Below are 21,063 nucleotides of genomic sequence, written 5' to 3' on the forward strand. Positions count from 1 at the left end.
CTCCCTCTGCCTCGGCCCCTCTGTTTGTGCATGTTCCTGCTCTCTGTCTCTCAAATAAATAAATCTTAAAAAAAAAAAGAAAAACTTCCATCTAATATGCCATACCCAGTCATACCCAGTCATCTTCAACTCAAGTGCAGTAATTTGAAAAGGGACAGAGAAGAGTCATTTATTTTTTTCAGACCTATATGGGTCAGATGTAATCTAACCCAATTATAGAAATTAAGAGAAAGCAAATGAGTGAAGGCATTCTGGAAGTACAGAATTATGTTAAAACATATAAATGAAGTGAATATGTGAGAAGGAAACAGGTTCCAGACCTGGCTCTCCAGACCCATGACCTGTATAAGTCATTTAATCTCATGGAGACTCAATTTACTCATCAATAAAATAACGATAATAATACCTCCTGCTCAAGGAAAAGACTAAATAAAGCAAGCTAAGAAGAGGTTTTTACAAACACTTATCTTGCTACATGCTAGAAAAGTTTATAAACATATATATCTTGTAAATATATTTGAGCAAGAAAGAAAAACCCTTAAATTAATGCTAAAACTTATTTGAAGTTAGCTTTGTTTTAAACTAATTAATACAAGAAGTCAATTATTGAATTTCTTTTTATATTGTTTTGATGAAATCTGAATATTAAAAAAGTAATAGAAATTTATATAAAATATATAACTTCTAGGAAGTTTTCCTAGTCTACAGAAGTCTTCCTACTATAGTTTAGGAATATAATGAGAAAAGTAATTGAATATCTATTTTTCTTGCATATTATAAATAAATGATTACACTTGAATTTATGGATATTTAATTTTAAAAATCAAATGTACAATTATTTAAATTGTATTTATTTATTTATTCATGAGAGACACAAAGAGAGAAACAGACATAGGCAGAGGGAGAAGCAAGCTCCACATGGGGAGCCCGATATGGGACTCCAGCCCAGCACCCCGGGATCACAACCTAAGCCGAAGGCAGGTTGGTACTCAACCATTGAGCCACCCAGGAGTCCCTCAAATGTACAATTTAAAGAAGCTTTGCAAAAGTAGAAAAACAAGGCTGAATTAAATTTTAAGACAGAAAACCATAAAGATATATATCATAAATAGATGATCTGCATAAAGAATTCAGTGTCATAATTCAGAAAGTTCCATTCTCCACAGCCTACATAAATAGTTCAGAAAATACACCAGAAAATTAGTGGTGTGTAAGATCTGCAAAATTATATTTTTATAAATCCCTAATTGGTTATAAGTTAATCATTGTCCGTGATCAATTGGTTGATTCTCATTCAGATAGTATCATTAATATGATTCAACCCTCAGATTGGATTTAATGCCCAGTGAAATATTTTGTGTAGATCTTTATGTTAGTATACTTCATAGTATAATGACTTTTTTATTTACATGTCTGGGAGCCCACTGAAATCTTACCTGTCTTTGGACACCCAGAATCAGCTGGGGCACAAAAGGCATGGACTCAGTAAATATTTGTGGAATGGAGTTGGGCTGAATGAACTTGAGCTCTGGCAGGTCTATATTCAGAAATGAGTTTTTTAGGACATTTTAGAACTTTGTCATTGGAGAAAATAGGCTTTAATTTTCCATGGGAAAAAAAATAAAAATAAAAATAATTTTCCATGGGAACATGTAATTTATATTTAAATCACTATTCCACAGATGATTCAATATTCATAAAGAATCTGCATATATTTCATCTCATTTTTTGAAAAGTGCATTTCATAATACTTTTACCATTTTTATTTTCACCAGTTATCCTTCAATTTTATATGTTAAGCAATTGTGATATTGCTATCTTACAAAAAATATAAAGATGAAAATAAATTGTATCTTCTCTAAAGGTTATGAATGAGATATTCAAAGTTGATATTATAGAATATAAAAATTACTATGTATATAATTTTTTTTTAAAAAGATGGTGTGGGGAGTACTATTTAAACAAATCAGTGATACACAACACACTTCTGAACAAAATGTTAAATAAATGAAAACACTGGTAGTGGCTGTTTTCTTGCTTTAAAAATAGTAGTTTCTTGAAATAGATCAAGGAAGTATCAAGTAATCACTGACCAGGAAGTGGCTAATATGTCAGAGTTAAATATTATCCTACTGTTAACAATAAACAGAAGTTTGAAGACAACGAAGCATTAAATGTATTCACAGAGTAATAACCTGAGTTCATTCACATAGGCTTTATTGAGATTTACCAAATGATTATTATATTAGTCAGCCTATGCTGTGTAGCTAACCAAATCTCAATGGTATATAACTAAGAGCATTCATTTTTCTCCTGAGCAAGTGTATAGTTCTCCTAGGACAACTCTAATTTAGGCTGCTAGTAAATTCAACTCTGTTCTAGTGTCTCATTCTGGGGTTCAAGATGAAGGTCCAGTGGCTACCTGGGGTATACTCTGCTTGGGTCCGAGGTCAGAAACATACTGTGTCTCTTAAAGTCTAAGCCCAGAATTGGCACACTGCTACTTCTGCCCATATTCTATTGACCAGAGAAAGTCAGATGATGAACCCCAGCATCAATGGGGCAGGATAGATAGTCTTACCATGAATGTGTAGGTAATAAATGTTTGCTGAACAAAAATCTAATAATCTAAATAATCTAATTTATTGAGTTTATTAATTATTCAGAATGATGTATTAAAAAGAGTTGGAGAGGCTCCTGGGGTGGTTCAGCGGTTGAGCATCTGCCTTTGGCTCAGGTCCTGATCCCAGTTTGCTGGGATAGAGTCCCCTATCAGGTTCCCTGGGGAGCCTACTTCTCCCTCTGCCTATGTCTCTGCCTCTCTCTGTGTGTCTCTCATGAATAAATAAATAAATACAATCTTAAAAAAAAAAGGGTTGGAAGATTAAGAGGTACATGACCCGCTTCTGAGATGCTTATGATATTCTATTTCTTACTTCGGTGGTAATTACACAGGTGAGTTCCCTTGGCTATATATTCATTGAGCTATACATTCATGATCTGTATAATTTTTCTGTATGATATGCTTCAAATAGAAACTTACATATAAAAACTTTAAAATTTTTGGCATTTTTTTTAGATTTCTAAATTTTTAGTTCTCTTAGAAAAGTCATAAATGACTTGATTCTAGAATAGAAAAGTCTTTTATTGGGACACCTGCATGGCTCAGTGGTTGAGCATCTGCCTTCCACACAGGGTGTGATCCTGGAGTCCCAGGATTGAGTCCCACATCAGGCTCCCTGCCACATCAGGCTTCCTGCAGGGAGCCTGCTTCTCCCTCTGCCTATGTCTGTCTGTCTGTCTGTCTGTCTGTCTCTCTCTCTTTCTCTGTCTCTCATGAATAAATAAATAAAATCTTAAAAAAAAAAAAAAAGTCTTGTTAAAAATTGATGTGACATGAAACACTTGGCTGGATCAAGAGCCATGTGATTCTTGATCTTGGGGTCATGTGTTCAAACCCCATGTTGCAGGTAAGGCTTACTTTAAAAAACTGCTGTGAGGGACCCCTGGGTGGCTCAGTGGTTGAGCATCTGCTTTTGACTCAGGCTGAAAAACAAATGGTGATTCCAGGGTCCTGGGATCTAGTCCCGAAAAGGGCTCCCCACAGGAAGCCTGCTTCTTCCTCTGCCTATGTCTCTGCCCCTCTCTCCATGTCTCTCATCAATAAATAAATAAAATCTTTTAAAAAAATAAGAAAATAAATAAAATTAAAAATTGCTGTGAGAAAACATGTGTCTTTCCAAAGAAATAATAGGTATTCCTGAGATTAAATATATTTGCATATTTATTAATAATGTGGAGATAACCAGGCCAAGTTAATTTCAGCATATTAAAAAAATATCTAAGGTCATATCTGGATACAGTTGAAACTTGTAATTTTGCTTTTGAATATTTAAAAACAAATGTAGATAAGTGTATTAGTTATTGCCAATTTGATCATGCCAATAATAATTACAAAAAACAATTAGAAAACAATCTGCCTCAACATATATCCCCCCAAACTTAGTATTATCTTTTTTATTTTTTATTTATTTTTTTAGTATTCTAATAACATTTTAAACCAAAAAAATTAGGAATTAAAAACAGTTCTTTTAGGGATCCCTGGGTGGCGCAGTGGTTTAGCGCCTGCCTTTGGCCCAGGGCGTGATCCTGGAGACCCAGGATCGAATCCCACGTCGGGCTCCCGGTGCATGGAGCCTGCTTCTCCCTCTGCCTGTGTCTCTGCCTCTCTCTCTCTCTCTCTCTCTCTCTCTCTGTGTGACTATCATAAATAAATAAAAATTAACAAAAATAAATAAATAAAATAAAAACAGTTCTTTTAAAGTTATTTAAGTAATCTCTACACCCAGCATGGAGCTCAAACTCATGACCCTGAGATCAACAGTGCCATGTTCTTCTCATTGAGCAAGCCAAGTGCCCCCCAAAAATAGCTTTTATAATGTATTAAGTGTATATAAAAATATATTCAAATTATTAGTAGATAAAATTTTACTTGTGTATTTAAATCTTTGGAGCATATAAGATTTAAACCTTAGCGTTATTCAAACTGTGGATAATATTAATGTAGTATACATTTTAAGGAGCATCTTTTTTCTTTAATAAAGATTTTATTTATTTATTTGACACACAGAGAGAGCACAAGCAGGAGGAACAGCAGGCAGTGGGAGAGGGAGAAGCAGGCTCCTAGCAGAGCAGAGAACCCTATGTGGGGCTCCATCCCAGGACCCTGAGATCATGACCTGAGCCGAAGGCAGATGCTCAACCACTGAGCCACCAAGACGTCCCAGCATGACTGGTATTATATAAAATTGAATTATACTTATATAATATTAGAAAGGAATTGAGGTTTTTACAGTATAATGCCATAGCATCTAATAACATCCATTCCTGCAGGTCTTACTTACGGCTATCAATGAAATTGTATAGTTTTCTCATTCAAGGTATATGCTCTTTTATAAAATTAATTCCTAAGTATTTTATAGTTCTTGGTCATCACCATGAGTGATTTTCCCCCAATTTCTTTTCTAGATTTTCATTGTGTATTTATCAAAGCAATGTAACAGATTTTTTAGTTTCCTAAGTTTTCTAGTTGCATAATCACCTACTCAATAAAAAACATTTATCATTTATCTCTTATTTTCCAAAGTTTTATAACAGTTATTGCATTTTCTTGTCCCACTACATCTGCTAATAATGCAAAAGCAATGTTGAGTAGCATGAGAACCTGTCTAGTTCTTGATGTACTGGTTGTATTTCACCATTTAATATATTTTGTTACTATGATACTATACTATGTTATAACACATTTCTCTAATCTCAAAGATTGTTATGGACAAATAAATTTTTATATGATCATATAAATGCCCTTCTTTAATCTTTGACATAACAAGTGATATACTTCCTGATATTGAACATCCTTAAACTTAGTTATCACTTGTTTGCTTATTACTGGATTCTAATTGCCAATATTTTATTTAGATTTTGTCAATTGTGAATCATAAATTACATAATTTCTTAGTTTTCCTTTTTGACACCATCTTTACTAGAGCTTTTTATTAAAGGTGTATTGGTCTCATAAATGAATTGAGAGTTTTTCAAACATTTCTATGGCCTTGAATTTTTAAAATAATCTGATTTAAATGTTTAAAAATTCAAATACAAGAATGATAAGGTCTTTGTTCATATTCAGTGGTAGATCAGTAACCCCTTGTCTTTTCAGCATACATAGTATAATCAAGTTGTCTACTTTTTTTTTTTTTTTTTTTTAGAGAGAGAACATAAGTGAGGGGTGAGGAGTGTAGGGGCAGAGGAAGAGGGAGGGAGAGAATCTTAAGCAGGCTCCACAGTATCTCAGAGTTCAATGTAGGGCTCAGCCTCATGACCCTGAGATCATGACCTGAGCCAAAATCAAGAGTTGGACACTTAACTGACTGAACCATCCAGGTGCTCTGCAGTGTCTTACTTCTTGAATCAGTTCTGATATTTTTAACTAAGAATACACTTATTTCCTCCAGGCTTTCATATTTCTGGTCATGTTATATGTCTCTATTTGTTTAAAGTAGGCCAGAATAGGACAGCCGGGGTGGCTCAGCGGTTTAGCACTGCCTTCAGCCCAGGGCCTGATCCTGGAGACCCAGGATCAAGTCCCATGTCGGGCTCCCTGCCTGCAGCCTGCTTCTCCCTCTGCCTGTGTCTCTGCCTCTCTCTCTCTCTCTCTCTCAATCTCTCTCTCTCTCTTTCTCTCATGAATAAATAAATAAATAAATCTTTAAAAAAAAAAAAAAAGTAGGCCAGAATAAGAAATCAAAAAGGAAGAAAGGAACATTAAGAGTATGTAGAACCCTTGTAAGTTTGCTTTCTACATAACTTATTCCATTAATTACTTACTTAGCCTCCTATTATGTACAACATACTTCTTGGTGCTGGGGACATAGTGGTGAGCAAAAAGAGACAATTAGGCCTTGTATACTTTTTTTTTTAAGAATTTATTTTAAGTAATCTCTACACCCAAATGTGGAGCTTGAACTCACTACCTCGAGATCAAAAGTTGCATGCTCTACTGACTAAGCCAGCCAGGTGCCCCTAATGTCTTTTTCTCTCCCTCTGTCTTTTTTTTTTTTTTTTTTTTTTATGATAGTCACAGAGAGAGAAGCAGGCTCCATGCACCGGGAGCCCAACGTGGGATTCGATCCCAGGTCTCCAGGATCGCGCCCTGGGCCAAAAGCAGGCACTAAACCGCTGCGCCACCCAGGGATCCCCTCTCCCTCTGTCTTTTTAAGTAGGCTCCACACCCAGCATGGAGCCCAGCATGGAGCTTGAACCTACAGCTCTATGAATAAGACCTGAGCTGAGATCAAGAATTGGATGTTCATGGGATCCCTGGGTGGCGCAGCGGTTTGGCGCCTGCCTTTGGCCCAGGGCGCGATCCTGGAGACCCGGGATCGAATCCCACGTCGGGCTCCCGGTGCATGGAGCCTGCTTCTCCCTCTGCCTGTGTCTCTGCCTCTCTCTCTCTCTCTCTGTGTAACTATCATAAGTAAATAAAAATTTAGAATAAAAAAAGAAACTTGTAAAAAAAAAAAAGAATTGGATGTTCAAAAGATGAATGGATAAAGAAGATGCGGTTTATGTATACAATGGAATATTACTCAGCCATTAGAAACGACAAATACTCACCATTTGCTTCGACGTGGATGGAACTGGAGGGTATTATGCTGAGTGAAATAAGTCAATCGGAGAAGGACAAACATTATATGGTCTCATTCATTTGGGGAATATAAAAAATAGTGAAAGGGAATAAAGAGGAAAGGAGAAAAAATGAGTGGGAAATATCAGAAAGGGAGACAGCACATGAGAGACTCCTAACTCTGGGAAACAAACAAGGGGTGGTGGAAAGGGAGGTGGGCAGGGGGTGGGGGTAACTGGGTACTGGGTGATGGGCACTGAGGGGGGCACTTGATGGGATGAGCACTGCGTGTTATGCTATATGTTGGCAAATTGAACTCCTATTTAAAAAAATATGAAAGATGAAAGAAGAAAGAAAGAAAAAGAAAGAAAGAAGGGAAGGAAGGAAGGAAGGAAGGAAGGAAGGAAGGAAGGAAGGAAGGAAGGAAGGAAGGGAGGAAGGAAGGAAGGAAGGAAGGAAAAAAGAAAAAGAATCAGATGTTCAACCAACTGAGCCACTCTGGCACTCCCCCATGTGCGTCTTTTTAAAGCCCTTCTGTATCTGTGATATCTCTCCTTTCTCCTTTAATTTGTTCCTCTGTAAATTTGGAGTAATGACGTATGTACCTCATATGGTCATTTTGAAGAATGAATTAATACATTTATTTATTTTTAAATATGGAACGCTTCATGAATTTGCGTGTCATCCTTACTCAGTGGCCATGCTAATCTTCTCTGTATCGTTCCAATTTTAGTATATGTGCTGCCAAAGTGAGCACGAATTCATACATTTAAAGAGATTTATGTATAAAAACTTATGAATAACTCTCATTTATATAAAGGAGATAATCTTCATTATTTATTCTCCATTTCATTTCTTTTATTCTCATTTTATTGTATCAGATATCTCATTATTTATTCCTTGATCAGACTCAAGAGTTTATCTTTTAAAAAATCATTTGTGATGTTTTTTGTGACAGGAAATGGCAGTATGGAGAGAGTTCTAGTTCATTAATTTTTATCTTAATTTCCTCTTCTAATTTTTTGGGGAAAATATTTTATTCTGTTCCTAATTTTTTTTTAAGATTTTATTTTTTAAGTAATATATACCCAACATGGGGCTCAAATTCACAACCCTGGGATCAAAAGTCTCATACTATTCTGACTAAGCCAGATAGTTCCTGTTCCTGTCTTAAATGTGAGCTTTTATTTCCTTTCTTTTTCATTTTTGGACTTAATAAAGGTGTTTAAGTCTATAAACTTCCTTTAGTTATAGCTTTGACTAAGTCTTAGCATTATTAGGTATAGTGAAGTAATGAGTCGGCCAATTAAAGAAATAAATATTTAGTAATACTATAATTTAACATGACAAGCTATTTGTTCTACTATGAAAAAGGATTTTTAATAAATGATTTTAGTAAATGGTGCTGGCACAAATAAAATTCTCAAGAATATAACATGTTTCTCTTGTATTATGCATAGATAAATCCCATAGTTTTATTAATTTTTTTAAAAAATCTTGTGAGAAACATATAACTGTATGTATTATCATTTGTCAAGATAGTTGACAAATCAAGAAATTGTTATCCAAGATTGAAAACTCACAAGATGCATAAAAATAAAAATTTTGTTAATGAAAAATACCAAGTATATAGACAATAATTATGAAAAGATACACATATAATGACAATGTAATATGCAAAAGGCTAAGTATTAACAGAGAAAGAAAAAGATTACTATTACTCTAATGGAAAAGTGGACAAATGATAGGCAAGGCCATCACAAAAAAAAAAAAAAAAAAAACAACTCAAACTTAAAGTACAGATTAGGGAAGTACAAATCAAAGTAATAATGAAAACAGCTTGGGATGCCTGGGTGACTCAGTGGTTGAGCATCTGCCTTCCGCTCAGGATGTGATCCCAGAGTCCGGGGATCGAGTCCCACAATGGGCTCCCTGCATGGAGCCTGCTTCTCCCTCTGCCTATGTCTCTGCCTCTCTCTCTGTGTCTCTCATGAATAAATAAATAAAATTGTAAAAAATAAAACAGCTTTATATGCACAAGACTTACAAAATTAAAGAGAGCTATGATACCTATTGCTGTTGGGGATGCAGAAAAAAATTGTATTTTAATAAACTGCTGGAGGAAATGTAAATTCTTACATGCCTTTGGGAAATAAGCTGGTATCTATAAAAATTAAAAATACATATTATCTTGATCCAGCAGTCCCTGGGAATAAATTCCAGAGAAATAAAACTACCAGTATATAAAGAAATAAAAACAGAAAAACATGTTACATGCTCACAGTTGCAAAAAATTGGAAACAAAAGTGAATGCCTATTAGTAGTGTGATAGTCACTAAAACTGCTAAAAGAATATTTGTCTTATTCTGGAAATATGGTAAGAGTGAACTTTTTTGTTCCTTTTGAAATTCGGATTGTCACCTAACTGGTTTAGGCCAGTGCAGTGCGAGTGAAGTGATGTGCCACTTTTGGGTAGAAGTTTTAAGTCACTGCTGCTCACCAGGTTCTCGTCCCTCTCTGTGGTGGCCATTGAAACCTTTATCAGTCTAGAGCTTCATCAGCCTAGTAACTGAGTAACTAATGAGCAGAACTCCCCTGCCTTCCTCATTTAGACATGGAGTATGACCAAAGAAGGAACATTTTTGGGAGGGTAAGCTGCTGAGATCTTGGAATCATTACTATAGCACTAACAAAGCATATCAGGACTGAAAGAATAAGGGGATAGATAAATAATGGTCCATCATATAATTGACTCTGACTTTGATTATACTAGATAGCTTGGATAGATTTTAATAAGATTGGGATGCCTGGTGGCTGAGCGGTTGGGCATCTGCCTTCAGCTCAGGGCATGATCCTAGAATGCCTGGATCAAGTTCTGTATCAGGCTCATTGCGTGGAGACTGCTTCTCCCTCTGCCTATTATGTCTCTGCCTCTCTGTCTCTGTCTCTCATGAATAAATAAAATCTTTAAAAAAAATTTTCATAAGATATTGCTGACACAAAAGAAAGATACTGAAAAGTGTTTATATTATTATCCCAGTTTTTATAAGGAAATGATACATCTTTATACATATATTACTATATGTAGAGATTAAGTGAATATGGGGAATAATATGAAAGCATACAAAGTTGTTGAAATAGGTCATAAAAGAAAGATAAATCCAGACTATAGTAAAGAGAGGAAAGCTATGTGGTGTGATCACATGCCTCTGTTATTCACATTTAATTATAAATAAAGTATTACTGAATAGATATGATCAAGTAATTTCACAAAGTATTTCATTGACTCCAGGATGCTTCGATGCTTGGAGCTTTCTCAGTCTTACCTGCATCAAGAGTTTTTCACGCACCTGACTGAAAATACTATCAAGAAGAAATACATCAAAAGTGTGGTTTTGCCAGGAACTTGGAAATGCAAATTTACAGGCCCCACTGAAAACAATCCTGAATCAGAAACTGAGGATGGGGCCCAGTAAATGTCTTTTATCAAGACTTTTAGGTGATTCTGATGCAAATTTGCCCCTTGCTTGATAAAATGTAGCTTTAATTCAGAGGTAAAAATGTTTTTTAGTGCTTGCTTCAGCACACATATACTAAAATTGGAACGATACAAAGAAAATTAGCATGGCCCCTGCACAAGGAAGACATGCAAATTTGTGAAGCGTCCCATATTTTGGGGACGCCTGGGTGGCTCAGTGGTTGAACATCTGCCTTTGGTTTAGGGCATGATCCCGGAGTCTCCCAGGATTGAGTCCCGCATCATGCTGCCTGCATGGAGCCTGCTTCTCTCTGCCTGTGTCTGCCCCTCTCTCTGTCTCTCATGAATAAATACAATCTTTAATGTTTTTTTAAAAAATCACATTTTAGAAATAATGTAAATCATTTTAACACACCATTCTCCTTGCTAATTCCATTTGGCAAATGCTTTTCTTACTTTGAATATAAATTCCCAATGATCAGATCTGATTGGCTTTGTTTTTCTAGCTCATACCACTATAAACTAACTTTCCTTGTGATTAGTTGTCCACCTTAAACCCAAATTAGCTGAGACAGAAGGAAATGGATTGAAGAGAGCTAGTGATAGAAAACACAGCTACGTTACAGGTGCTTTGGGCAGTTTCTCTAAGAAATTTGTTTGGAAATGTTAGGCAATAATTGACCTAGTAAAACTGTTTTAATTTTACATTGATAGTTTTCCTGTTAAGACAATGGAATACTGATATTTTATGCTAATTATACTTTTTATTATGTTTATATTTTTTAAAATGTAACACTTCGGTTTTAAGTTTTTTTTTTTTAATGTAGCAACTTTTTTTTTTTTTTTTTTTTTTTTTTTTTTATTTATGATAGTCACACACAGAGAGAGAGAGAGATGCAGAGACACAGGCAGAGGGAGAAGCAGGCTCCATGCACCGGGAGCCCGACGTGGGATTCGATCCCGGGTCTCCAGGATCGCGCCCTGGGCCAAAGGCAGGCGCCAAAACGCTGCGCCACCCAGGGATCTCCGGTTTTAAGTTTTTTTAATGATTTTTTCTTTGGTAGTTTCATATGCTTTGTAAATAATTTTGTTTTTAAAATCTATTTTGTCAGGCAGCCCCCGTGGCACAGCGGTTTAGCGCTGCCTTCAGCCCAGGGCCTGATCCTGGAGACCCGGGATTGAGAGGCTCCCTGCATGGAGCCTGCTTCTCCTTCTACCTGTTCTCTCTGCAACCCCCCCCGCCCGTCTGTCGTGAATAAATAAAAAAATCTTTAAAATAAAATCTATTTTGTCAAAAAAAAAATCTATTTCGTCAATAATGGCTCCAGCTCATCATTTTATGCCCGTTTTTCAGTTGTATATTACATTTACATTTACATTTAAGTATTTCTTTCAACTTTGCACCTTAAACATTACTAAATTAGGTTTCTTTTCCATTTTTTTCAAGTAGGCTCTATGCCTAACATGAGGATTGAACTCAAGACACTGAGATCAAGAGTCACACACTCAACCGAACCAGCCAGGCACCTCTATATTTAAGTATTTTTGATAATTATTTGTTCATAAAGAAAACCACAAAGTTTTGACTGGAACAAAGGAATATTCTTTCCTGTTCTTGTTGTATGTTGTTTTTTTTTTAAGTAGCTCCACACTCAACATGGGCCTCAAACTCATAACCCTGAGATCAAGACTTGCATGCCCCACTGAGAGAGCAAGGCACCTCTTGTTGCATGTTTCTAAAGGAGCATTTCAAATGAAATTTCCAAATAATGTCTAATTATTTTAGCATTCTTATGATCTCAGACATAATTATATCCTACATCCTAGCTATAGTAATTCATAATTACTATAGTACATGCTTGCACTTATTCTTGGCCCCCTTTAACAATTTCATTGCCACCATTGGGATCTTGTCAACATTTATAGTTGATCATGTTATTCTTTTGCTTAAATTGCTTCAGTGACTTTTTTAGTGAACATGTCTTCAAGGCACTGCATGATCAGGTCCCAGCCTATCTTCCACCTTACTCTTACCTCCAGTTAATACAGGCCTTCTTTAATTTTATTTTTTAAATTATGAAAATGCTTAAACATATCAAAAAATAAGCTCTATGATCCCCATGCAACAATTTCCAGTAAAGATTTAGTCACATTTCATTTCTAAGAAAACACAAACATCTTATTTTCATCTTCTTTTATTTAGCCAGGCTAACTTAGCTCTTAGGGTAAGATGGTATGTCCAAAGCCCAGCCTTGCTGTGGAAAATATTTCTTTGGACCTCAGTTGATTCCCCTGTAAATTGGGAGTAGTAATAGTACATACCTCATCTGGTTATTGTGAAGAATGAGTACCTACATTTAAAGAGCTGAGAACTCTGGCATATATAGCAGGCGCTTAATAAATGAGGTCATTATTATTTAGAAGTCATACATCTCTATACCTCAGGGTCTTTCCTCAGCCTACAAGCACTAGTCTTCACTTGCCCTCTCAGACTTTGTTCAGTTTGTCTACCAATAATTTAAATTCCCATTTTCAGGGAAGACTTGTCTAATCCCCTCAAATGAGGCTATATTGTCTTAATATGCTTTATGCTTTTCCTGCATGACACTTATTTGAAATTATTAATTTGTGAGGCTGATTAACAAATGTCTTTCCATTATACTGGAAGGAAGCTCCATGAGGGGAAAAGATGGTAGAAGATGGTATCTGTATGGCTTCCTCTTTTAAAGCCTCAACATAGTATAAAGTAGGTACTCAAAAGACATTTATTCAACATTTAAAGATCAATTTTTCTAATTTGTTTTGGATCAAATTCTCTATCAGTATGTTTACAGCCAATTAGAATAAATGTAGTAAGTTTTATAACAGGCTTAAACAACTTGTTTCCAGCTATTTGAGGTATTAAAAATATTGAAAGTATATTTTAAAAGAATACTTTTTTGCACACATTTCTAAAGGAAATAAAATGCTTCTAGGTATAAAGTTTGCTGCTGCAGTTTAATTCTAAAGTAAATGATGGAGTAGAAGTCACGGGAGGTGTAAGCTACCAGTTAAATGGTTCAGATATAAACATAAGGAAAGATCTTCAGATAATCTTTCAATTTATTTTTCTAGTTTTTTAAGTTTATTTAAGTATTCTCTACACCCAATGGGGAACTCAAACTCACAACCTTGAGATTAAGAGTCACATGCTCTTCCAACTGAGACAGCCAGGTACCTCCCCCACCCCTTCACTTTCACATTTTTACACAATTTTTACCTGTGAGTTTAGGGGATTTGATGATCTTACAAAAGATCATCAAAATCTGTTTTCCAAATAAAATGTGTATACAAGAACTAAATTTGTATTTTTTTCATTACAATGATAGAAAAATGCTTCTCATGAAACTTTATTTTCCCAAGACACTAGTCACTATTTTCAAGTTTCCAGATCATATATCCAATTATCAGTAAAATATAAAAAACTAACCTAAGTTTCAAAATCACCTTGTCTTAAAGTTCAGTTCACAGAAACCTCAAATAATTAAACTCTGTCTTTGGTGGGTAGTATTTATAAATAAGTTTGGAGAACCAGTCCAGGAGAGAAAAGACATGGCCAAATTCTATTATCTAGCATGCTGTGTTCTGGATTTTCCTCTTTTGTGTAATCATTTTGCAGATTAGCATATTAAAAGCTCCAGGAAATGTGTTCAACTGCTTTCCAAACTTATTTGATGATGTAACTTAGAACTATGCCTCAAAACCAGAGTTATCAAGCACAATTCTGAGAATTGCTAGTCTGGCTGAACTAGTTAACTAATCCAGAATCCTATTAAAAATATAGGACCTTGGGGAGGTCTGGGTGGTTAAGTGGTTGAGTGTCTGCCTTTGGCCCAGGGTGTGATCCTGGAATCCCGGAGCAAGCTCCCTGCATGAAGCCTGCTTCTCTATCTCTGTGTCTCTCATGAATAAATAAAATCTTAAAAATAAAAAAATAGAACCTTTATTATAGCAGTCCCATAACTCCTGGTGACCATTAACAGTTCACAAGCCAGCCATTTAGTAAATTCATTTTAGAATCTTATTAAGAGTTGATGTGTTTTATCTTAAAATTTGCAGAATCTACTTACTTTCTTTTGAAAAAATGAGGTATCTGCCAGTCTCTAGACTTTGAGTAACTTAGTAATTTCCTTTATAATTCTTCAAGATTTAGTAACAGGAATTTAACAACCTCACTGAATCAAGTTCTTAATTTTATTATTTATTTATTTATTTATTTATTTATTTATTTATTTATTTAATTTATTTATGATAGTCACAGAGAGATAGAGAGAGAGGCAGAGACACAGGCAGAGGGAGAAGCAGGCTCCATGCACCGGGAGCCCGACGTGGGATTCGATCCCGGGTTTCCAGGATCGCGCCCTGGGCCAAAGGCAGGCGCCAAACCGCTGCGCCACCCAGGGATCCCTGAATCAAGTTCTTAATGAGAATTGGCAGAGAAGGGTTAAGGTGATATCTGAAAGCATTTGAGAGCAGAAAATGCAGACAACCTTTATTACCTTTAGGGTCAGCAATTTGAAAGCTGTCAGGAATATATATTGTAAAAAAATCCTTTTAAATCAGTGGTTTGCATACTAGAATTATTCAAGGAATTATCTGAAAATATATGGCACTACTGGGGTTTAAGCTACATTACGTAAAGTTCTCACATTTCTAAGTAAAAATCCTTGTTTTGGGTAATATGTTCCTCACTGTAATATTTGCAATATGGATAGTTGAACTGTTACTTGTGTAATGAATACAGTAAGACCTCTAAACTTCTAAATTTTCTGTTTCAGGCCATGGGACTATGCAATCCTCCTCTGAGTACATTACACTCTATTTCCTTAATAGTAGTTTAGGGTACTCTACCATTACTCCTTGATCTGGTTTATCAGAATTAAAATGGTAGGACTATTTCTCCCCAAGGTACACATTTGTTCCATTTGATTAACTAATACTTCCTCTGTGGTTAAAGTGAAGTTTTGTACAGCAGTTTTCATAACCCTTTTTTCTTCATCCTGGAGTAGAAAAAACAAGTGTACTAAAAGTCCTGCTGGAGCATTTCTAAACATTCCTTAGATTACATGTCCCTATACAGTCTGGTCTACCTCTGTGAATTCAGTTGTCTTACTGGCAAACTATCCATTTATATTCACTTGGCTAGACAGTCTGTAGTAAAGCCCCCAGAATAATCTCCTTCCTCTCCTTTAGTTCTTAAAGTGATCTGTTACTTCTAACTTATTCTTCTATCATTATATTCCAGTAGTTTTTGTAATCTCTACCCCCAACATAGGGCTAGAATTCATGACACTGCAATCAAGACTCACACATCCTACTGACTGAGCCAGCCAGGTGCCCCTATATTCCAGTAGCATTACTCCACCAACCTTAAATCATGTATATTAAAATATATTCTTTATTATTCTTGTTCAGTGAATTCAGACTTTAAGTTCAATTTTTGATTTCTAGGAAACTGAAACTTATTATTTTTATATTATATCTTATAGTCTTTAGAGATCATAGATAGCTTTTTAAAGAAAAAAATACTGAATTTATTTTGGTGAATTAAGAAATAATTTAGATAATTATTTTATCCTTTCAAATAAAACCTCCTACTAATTAACTAATACTTTAAGCACAGATTACTATGCTTAACTGATTTAGGTTTATTGGAACTTGAAATAATACCATTAAGTTTTTAGCTGTATTGGCAACATCAAAAGGAAAGGACTAGTTAAATGCCACCTTTGCTCCTAAACTACCAAGGGCTAAAACACATACAAATTTTATGGCAAGTAATCTAAAACTCTTCTAAAAATGATTAACTGTTATTCTATCCAACAAGAAAACAAATACAACAGACCTCTTTAATTAGTTAAGACACCAGATACTCATCATGCAGTTTCAGTGTCTAGTAACAAACCTCTAAACTATAAAATTTGTTTCACAACTTCTAAGTACTAATAACACATTTTAAAAGGTTGATATCCACTGTAAACTATATATAGAAAGACCAAAGTACACAATTATCAAGAGAATGTGCATGTACATAAAAGATTCCTAAATCTGGATTTGGAGTTCAACCTGGCAGTCTCTAAAGATTGTACATATAACAATGTCATGAGCATCAATTTCAAAAATAGAATTTTGCATGGAGTGGGAGAAATATAATCAAATAGCTGGATACTCTACCTCTACAAAGTTGAATGACATCAATCTATATTTTTCATGTCAAAATGTGATTGACTTGGGTTGGCCCAACAAAGAAGTTATCGTTTTATCATATCAAAAATAAGAGTGCAAACGTAACCATGAGAAATTAAAACAAACACTTTAGTTTTTTTCAGTACTTTCAAATTCTGACAAAACACAGTACACTAAAAAATTAAATGTCAATTTTACTTACTGCTATCAGATTTTTAAAATGATTTTCATTTTTTGGTCCATGTTCAGTTAGTAATTAAATTCTTTGTTTTAAAGTAGGCTGGCTCCTTGCCCAGTGTGGAGCCCAATGCAGAGCTAAAATTCTGACCCTGAGATGGAGACCTGAGCTGAGAACAAGTCAGATGCTCAACCAGCTGAGCCACCCAGGCACCCCAAACTCTTAATTTTACTTTTTCATATCATACCTAAGCTAATAGCTCTAGGGTATTCCCGAAAAAGAAATACTGTAATCTGAAATGGAAAATGTTAAAATATTCAAAGTAACAAATCTGTAATTGATACCACTAACAGTGACCTTCCTTAAGCTTACATTTTAATATTTCCCCTAATATGTCTCAATAGATTTCTTTTTTGGTTATTGTTAACAACACCCCCATCCACTCCAAACACACCCATGGATCTTACTAAATTCAAGAAAATAGCCTGAAATGTTGGTCACAATTGCCAGATTTAGCTAGATTAAAAAAAAAAATTGCTGATAAAAATGGCCTTCATTTTATTCCCAACTACTTTTGTTATACGTGCATTTTAAAATTACTTAACAAAAAATGCCTTTTAAAATATATTTTTTAAGTCTCAAAGTTAATTTGAAAGAAATGTGTAACATTTCATTTGAAAATAATAGTTTCAGTAGATATATGCACAATCCCTACAGGAGTTGTAAATGTGTCATCAAAACCATCACATTTTAGTATTTTTAAAGGGGAATTCAAGGTAGACTTTTTTTCTGTATTATGCAACTGATTTAAAGACAGTACTTTTACATGTAAAAATAATTTACACTAAAAAATTCAAGCACAGAAGTCTGATACTTTGTTTATCAAAATAACGAGAACAAAATGAGCAATGAAAAAATAGCAAAAGCCATTACAAAAAATAGTAAATTCCTATTTAAATTCCTGTGTTCACACAGATTAAAAATGTTTATTAATTAACTATATCACACAGATTATAGCATACTTTAAGCTATAATATAGAAAGGTAACATGGGATATTTGAAATTTAAGCTGCACTTACCAAAATAGTTTTAACCTGAGTCTTTGATGTCTTCAGAAATGTACTTGACAATAAGGTATGATAAAGTATAATTACTATTTAGTAGTATAATTCAAGGTTATTTTTCTTTGAATTTCTCTTAATACTGCTTCTTCTTAAATATTTGTGTAAAATTATAAATATTATTACACTTTTGGCGTTCTCTGGATACAAGGGAATATACGAATTAAAAAGCTGCTATTTTTTCCCACTATACAAGCATATGAAGATGTCTTTCTTGTTCAAAATGCTTTATACTTAATCATATTTTTGTATTTCAAGTTATTTTAGAACAAAAGCAGGTCAAAAGATTATCATAGGTACTTGAATATTCCCATGAAATGTCATACCCACTAAGGAATTCAATACAAGTTCACTAAAGAATATCAAATTAATCATTTCCTCCTATAAATATTTTCTTTTTATTTATTTTGTGTTTAGAAGTTGCAGTTTTAAGTACTATTAACAGAAAATACATAACAAAAGCTCCTAACAAGTGAAAAAAATAATTATAAATGCTGGAAAAATTGGCCTCATTAACATATTTACAAACTTTTACTTAATACATACTCCATTGGAAATTAATTATATGACATTTATACAAGCATTAACATTTCCAGATCACTCTGAGTAGTGAGCACTTCAGTTCTTTACTGTCTATACCCAAAGTTGAAAGTCACTCAGTTTCTGAAGGCAATACTGACAAGCATCAGAAATGGGTCAATCTGAGACGCTATTGACACATTGTTCTGTTCCTTCACCTAAAGATGTTTCTGTTGAATGAGCGTCCTTATGCTTTTTTTTCTCTTTGCTCTGATCTTCCTGAAGCTTCAGAATTATGTTTCGGATTTCTTCTCTCTTTGTTCTCATTCTTGGGGGAGGAAACCAGTTTGCCAAATTCATAGGTAGTTCAAAATTGAGAATTGGATTCTGGAAATAAGAATATTAAGTGCACATTAGAAAATTATAATAAATTTTAGTTTCAATCACAAAAGCATTCTAGACTTACAAATGGAAAATCAATAACTCATTTATTAAGTACTTATTATCTATCTCATGCCAGATATTATGCTAGGCACTGGAAAGAATGAGACAGTTTTTGCCCACAGATCTTACAGTTTATTTATTTATTTATTTATTTTTTTAGATCTTATAGTTTAGATCAGGGGTCAGCAAACTACAGCTAGTGGGCCTCATTCAGCCAGCTACCTATTTTTGTAAATAAAGACTTACTGAAACACAGCCACAATAATTCATTTACATGTTTTCTGTAGATGCTCTCATGTCACAGTAGCTGAACACAGAGTAGACAGAAATTGTATGGCCACAGAGCCTAAAATATTTACTAGTTGGCCTTTTTACAAATGGTTTGCAGAACCTAGTCTAGATAGACAGGTAACAATTAAAACAATAGAAACAACAAGTATTATGGCAGTAAAAACAGAAAGTCCTATGAGAAAACATGTGTGGGAGCTTAATGCAATCCCAAGAAGTGAAATTTAAACTGAGACCTGAAGAATGAGTAGGAGTTAGTCCAATAAGAAATTAAAGCAGCAATTGGGAAGAATATCCTAGGTAGGAACATAGGTATCAAGGCCTAGAGGCAAGAAAGAACATGCCACAATACAAGAAACTGAATGACATTTAGGTGGCTGATACACAGAAGCCTAGAGTAAGAACAATAGGAAATGAGGCTTAGAAGCTTGGGCAGAAATAGGGTCACACGGGCCATGTGAAGGATTTTCATCTTTAACCCAAGAGCAACAGGGGTAAAATAATTAGATCAAAGTTTCTAGAAAACTGTGAAAATTAAAAGGCAACAGGTTTAGAGACTGGTGCAGCAGTTCAGAATGGTGATGCCAGTGTACTGGACTTAGAAAGCAGCAGCAGGAATAAAGAATTGCACATATATGACATTAAGTAAGTGACAGAATTCACAGGACTGAATGCTATACTGGTGATGGATGAGGAAGAAGAAAGAATCAAGATAATTTTTTTTTTAAAGACGGGAGTTATCTTTTTTTATTTAAAGATTTTATTTATTTGAAAGAGAGAGTGCATGCGAGCACAAGCATGAGCAACGGGGAGGGGCAGAGAGAGAGGGAGAAGTTGACTCCCTACTGAGCCCAATGCAGGGCTCCATTGATGCCAGGATCCCAGGATTATGACCTGAGCTGAAGGCAGATGTTTAACCAACTGAGCCATCCAGGTGCCCCAGGAGTCAAGATAATTATAAAGAATATCCAAGAGAGGTATAATATTATACTTCTGAAGTCAAAGGAAGAGAGCATTATGAAGAAGGAATGGTCAACAGTGTCAAATGATGCTGGGAGGTCAGGAACAATTTCAATAAGGGTGGAAAGTAAAGCCAGACTACAGAGATTTGAGAAACAAGTGGGACTTGTGGAAATGAAGACAGAATACTTCTCCATAAATATATCCATAAAGGGGAGAAAAGAGGATAAAAGTCTAAATTATGGGAGAGATTTCTTAAGATGGGAAGATTTAGTGGCAAAGGAGTTGATTAGAGTGATGAGGAGTGAAGTTAACAAGCCTTGGATTTGATAAAGTATAAGTAGTTTTTTATGCTTTAAAAATTCTCCAATTTTGGATATTTTGCTCCCTGGAAAAATTTTTGAAATACTTTTCAGACTCTTTGAAATATTTCCTTATTCTGTTTTTTGCATTAATATAAGGTCAAATACAGTTGACCCAGGAACAACATGGGGATTTGGGGTTCTGACCCTGTGTAGTCTAAAATCCACACAGAATTTTGACTCCTGAAAACCTTACCTACTAATGGCCTACTGATGACTAGAACCCTTATCAATAACATAAGCAGTCAATTAACATATATTTTTGTTATATGTACTATATTATTGTATTCTTATGTAAAGTA

At 34.8% G+C, this 21,063-nt stretch overlaps 1 protein-coding gene and 2 non-coding genes across 10 annotated transcripts in view; 1 reads left to right on the forward strand and 2 right to left on the reverse strand.

The window, feature by feature from the left end:
* Positions 1-7,836: 7,836 nt before the first annotated feature.
* Positions 7,837-7,943, reverse strand: LOC121474748. The gene has a single exon (XR_005983507.1). It is a non-coding gene; the product is annotated as a U6 spliceosomal RNA (small nuclear RNA).
* A 2,815-nt stretch (positions 7,944-10,758) lies between these two features.
* On the forward strand, positions 10,759-10,862 carry LOC121474764. Its single transcript, XR_005983520.1, has one exon. It is a non-coding gene; the product is annotated as a U6 spliceosomal RNA (small nuclear RNA).
* Positions 10,863-18,572: 7,710 nt separating this feature from the next.
* Positions 18,573-21,063, reverse strand: part of SENP6 (SUMO specific peptidase 6) — a 120,623-nt gene continuing 118,132 nt past the window's right edge. For all 8 annotated transcript variants that reach the window (XM_041736405.1, XM_041736260.1, XM_041736176.1 and 5 more), the window contains one exon: positions 18,573-19,094. In XM_041736405.1, the coding sequence (XP_041592339.1) occupies positions 18,885-19,094 (210 nt within the window). In that variant the 3' untranslated portion in view covers positions 18,573-18,884. The remainder of the gene's footprint in view (positions 19,095-21,063) is intronic.

Source organism: Vulpes lagopus, chromosome 1 (assembly GCF_018345385.1).
Source record: "Vulpes lagopus strain Blue_001 chromosome 1, ASM1834538v1, whole genome shotgun sequence".
Classification (NCBI taxonomy): Eukaryota; Metazoa; Chordata; class Mammalia; order Carnivora; family Canidae; genus Vulpes; species Vulpes lagopus.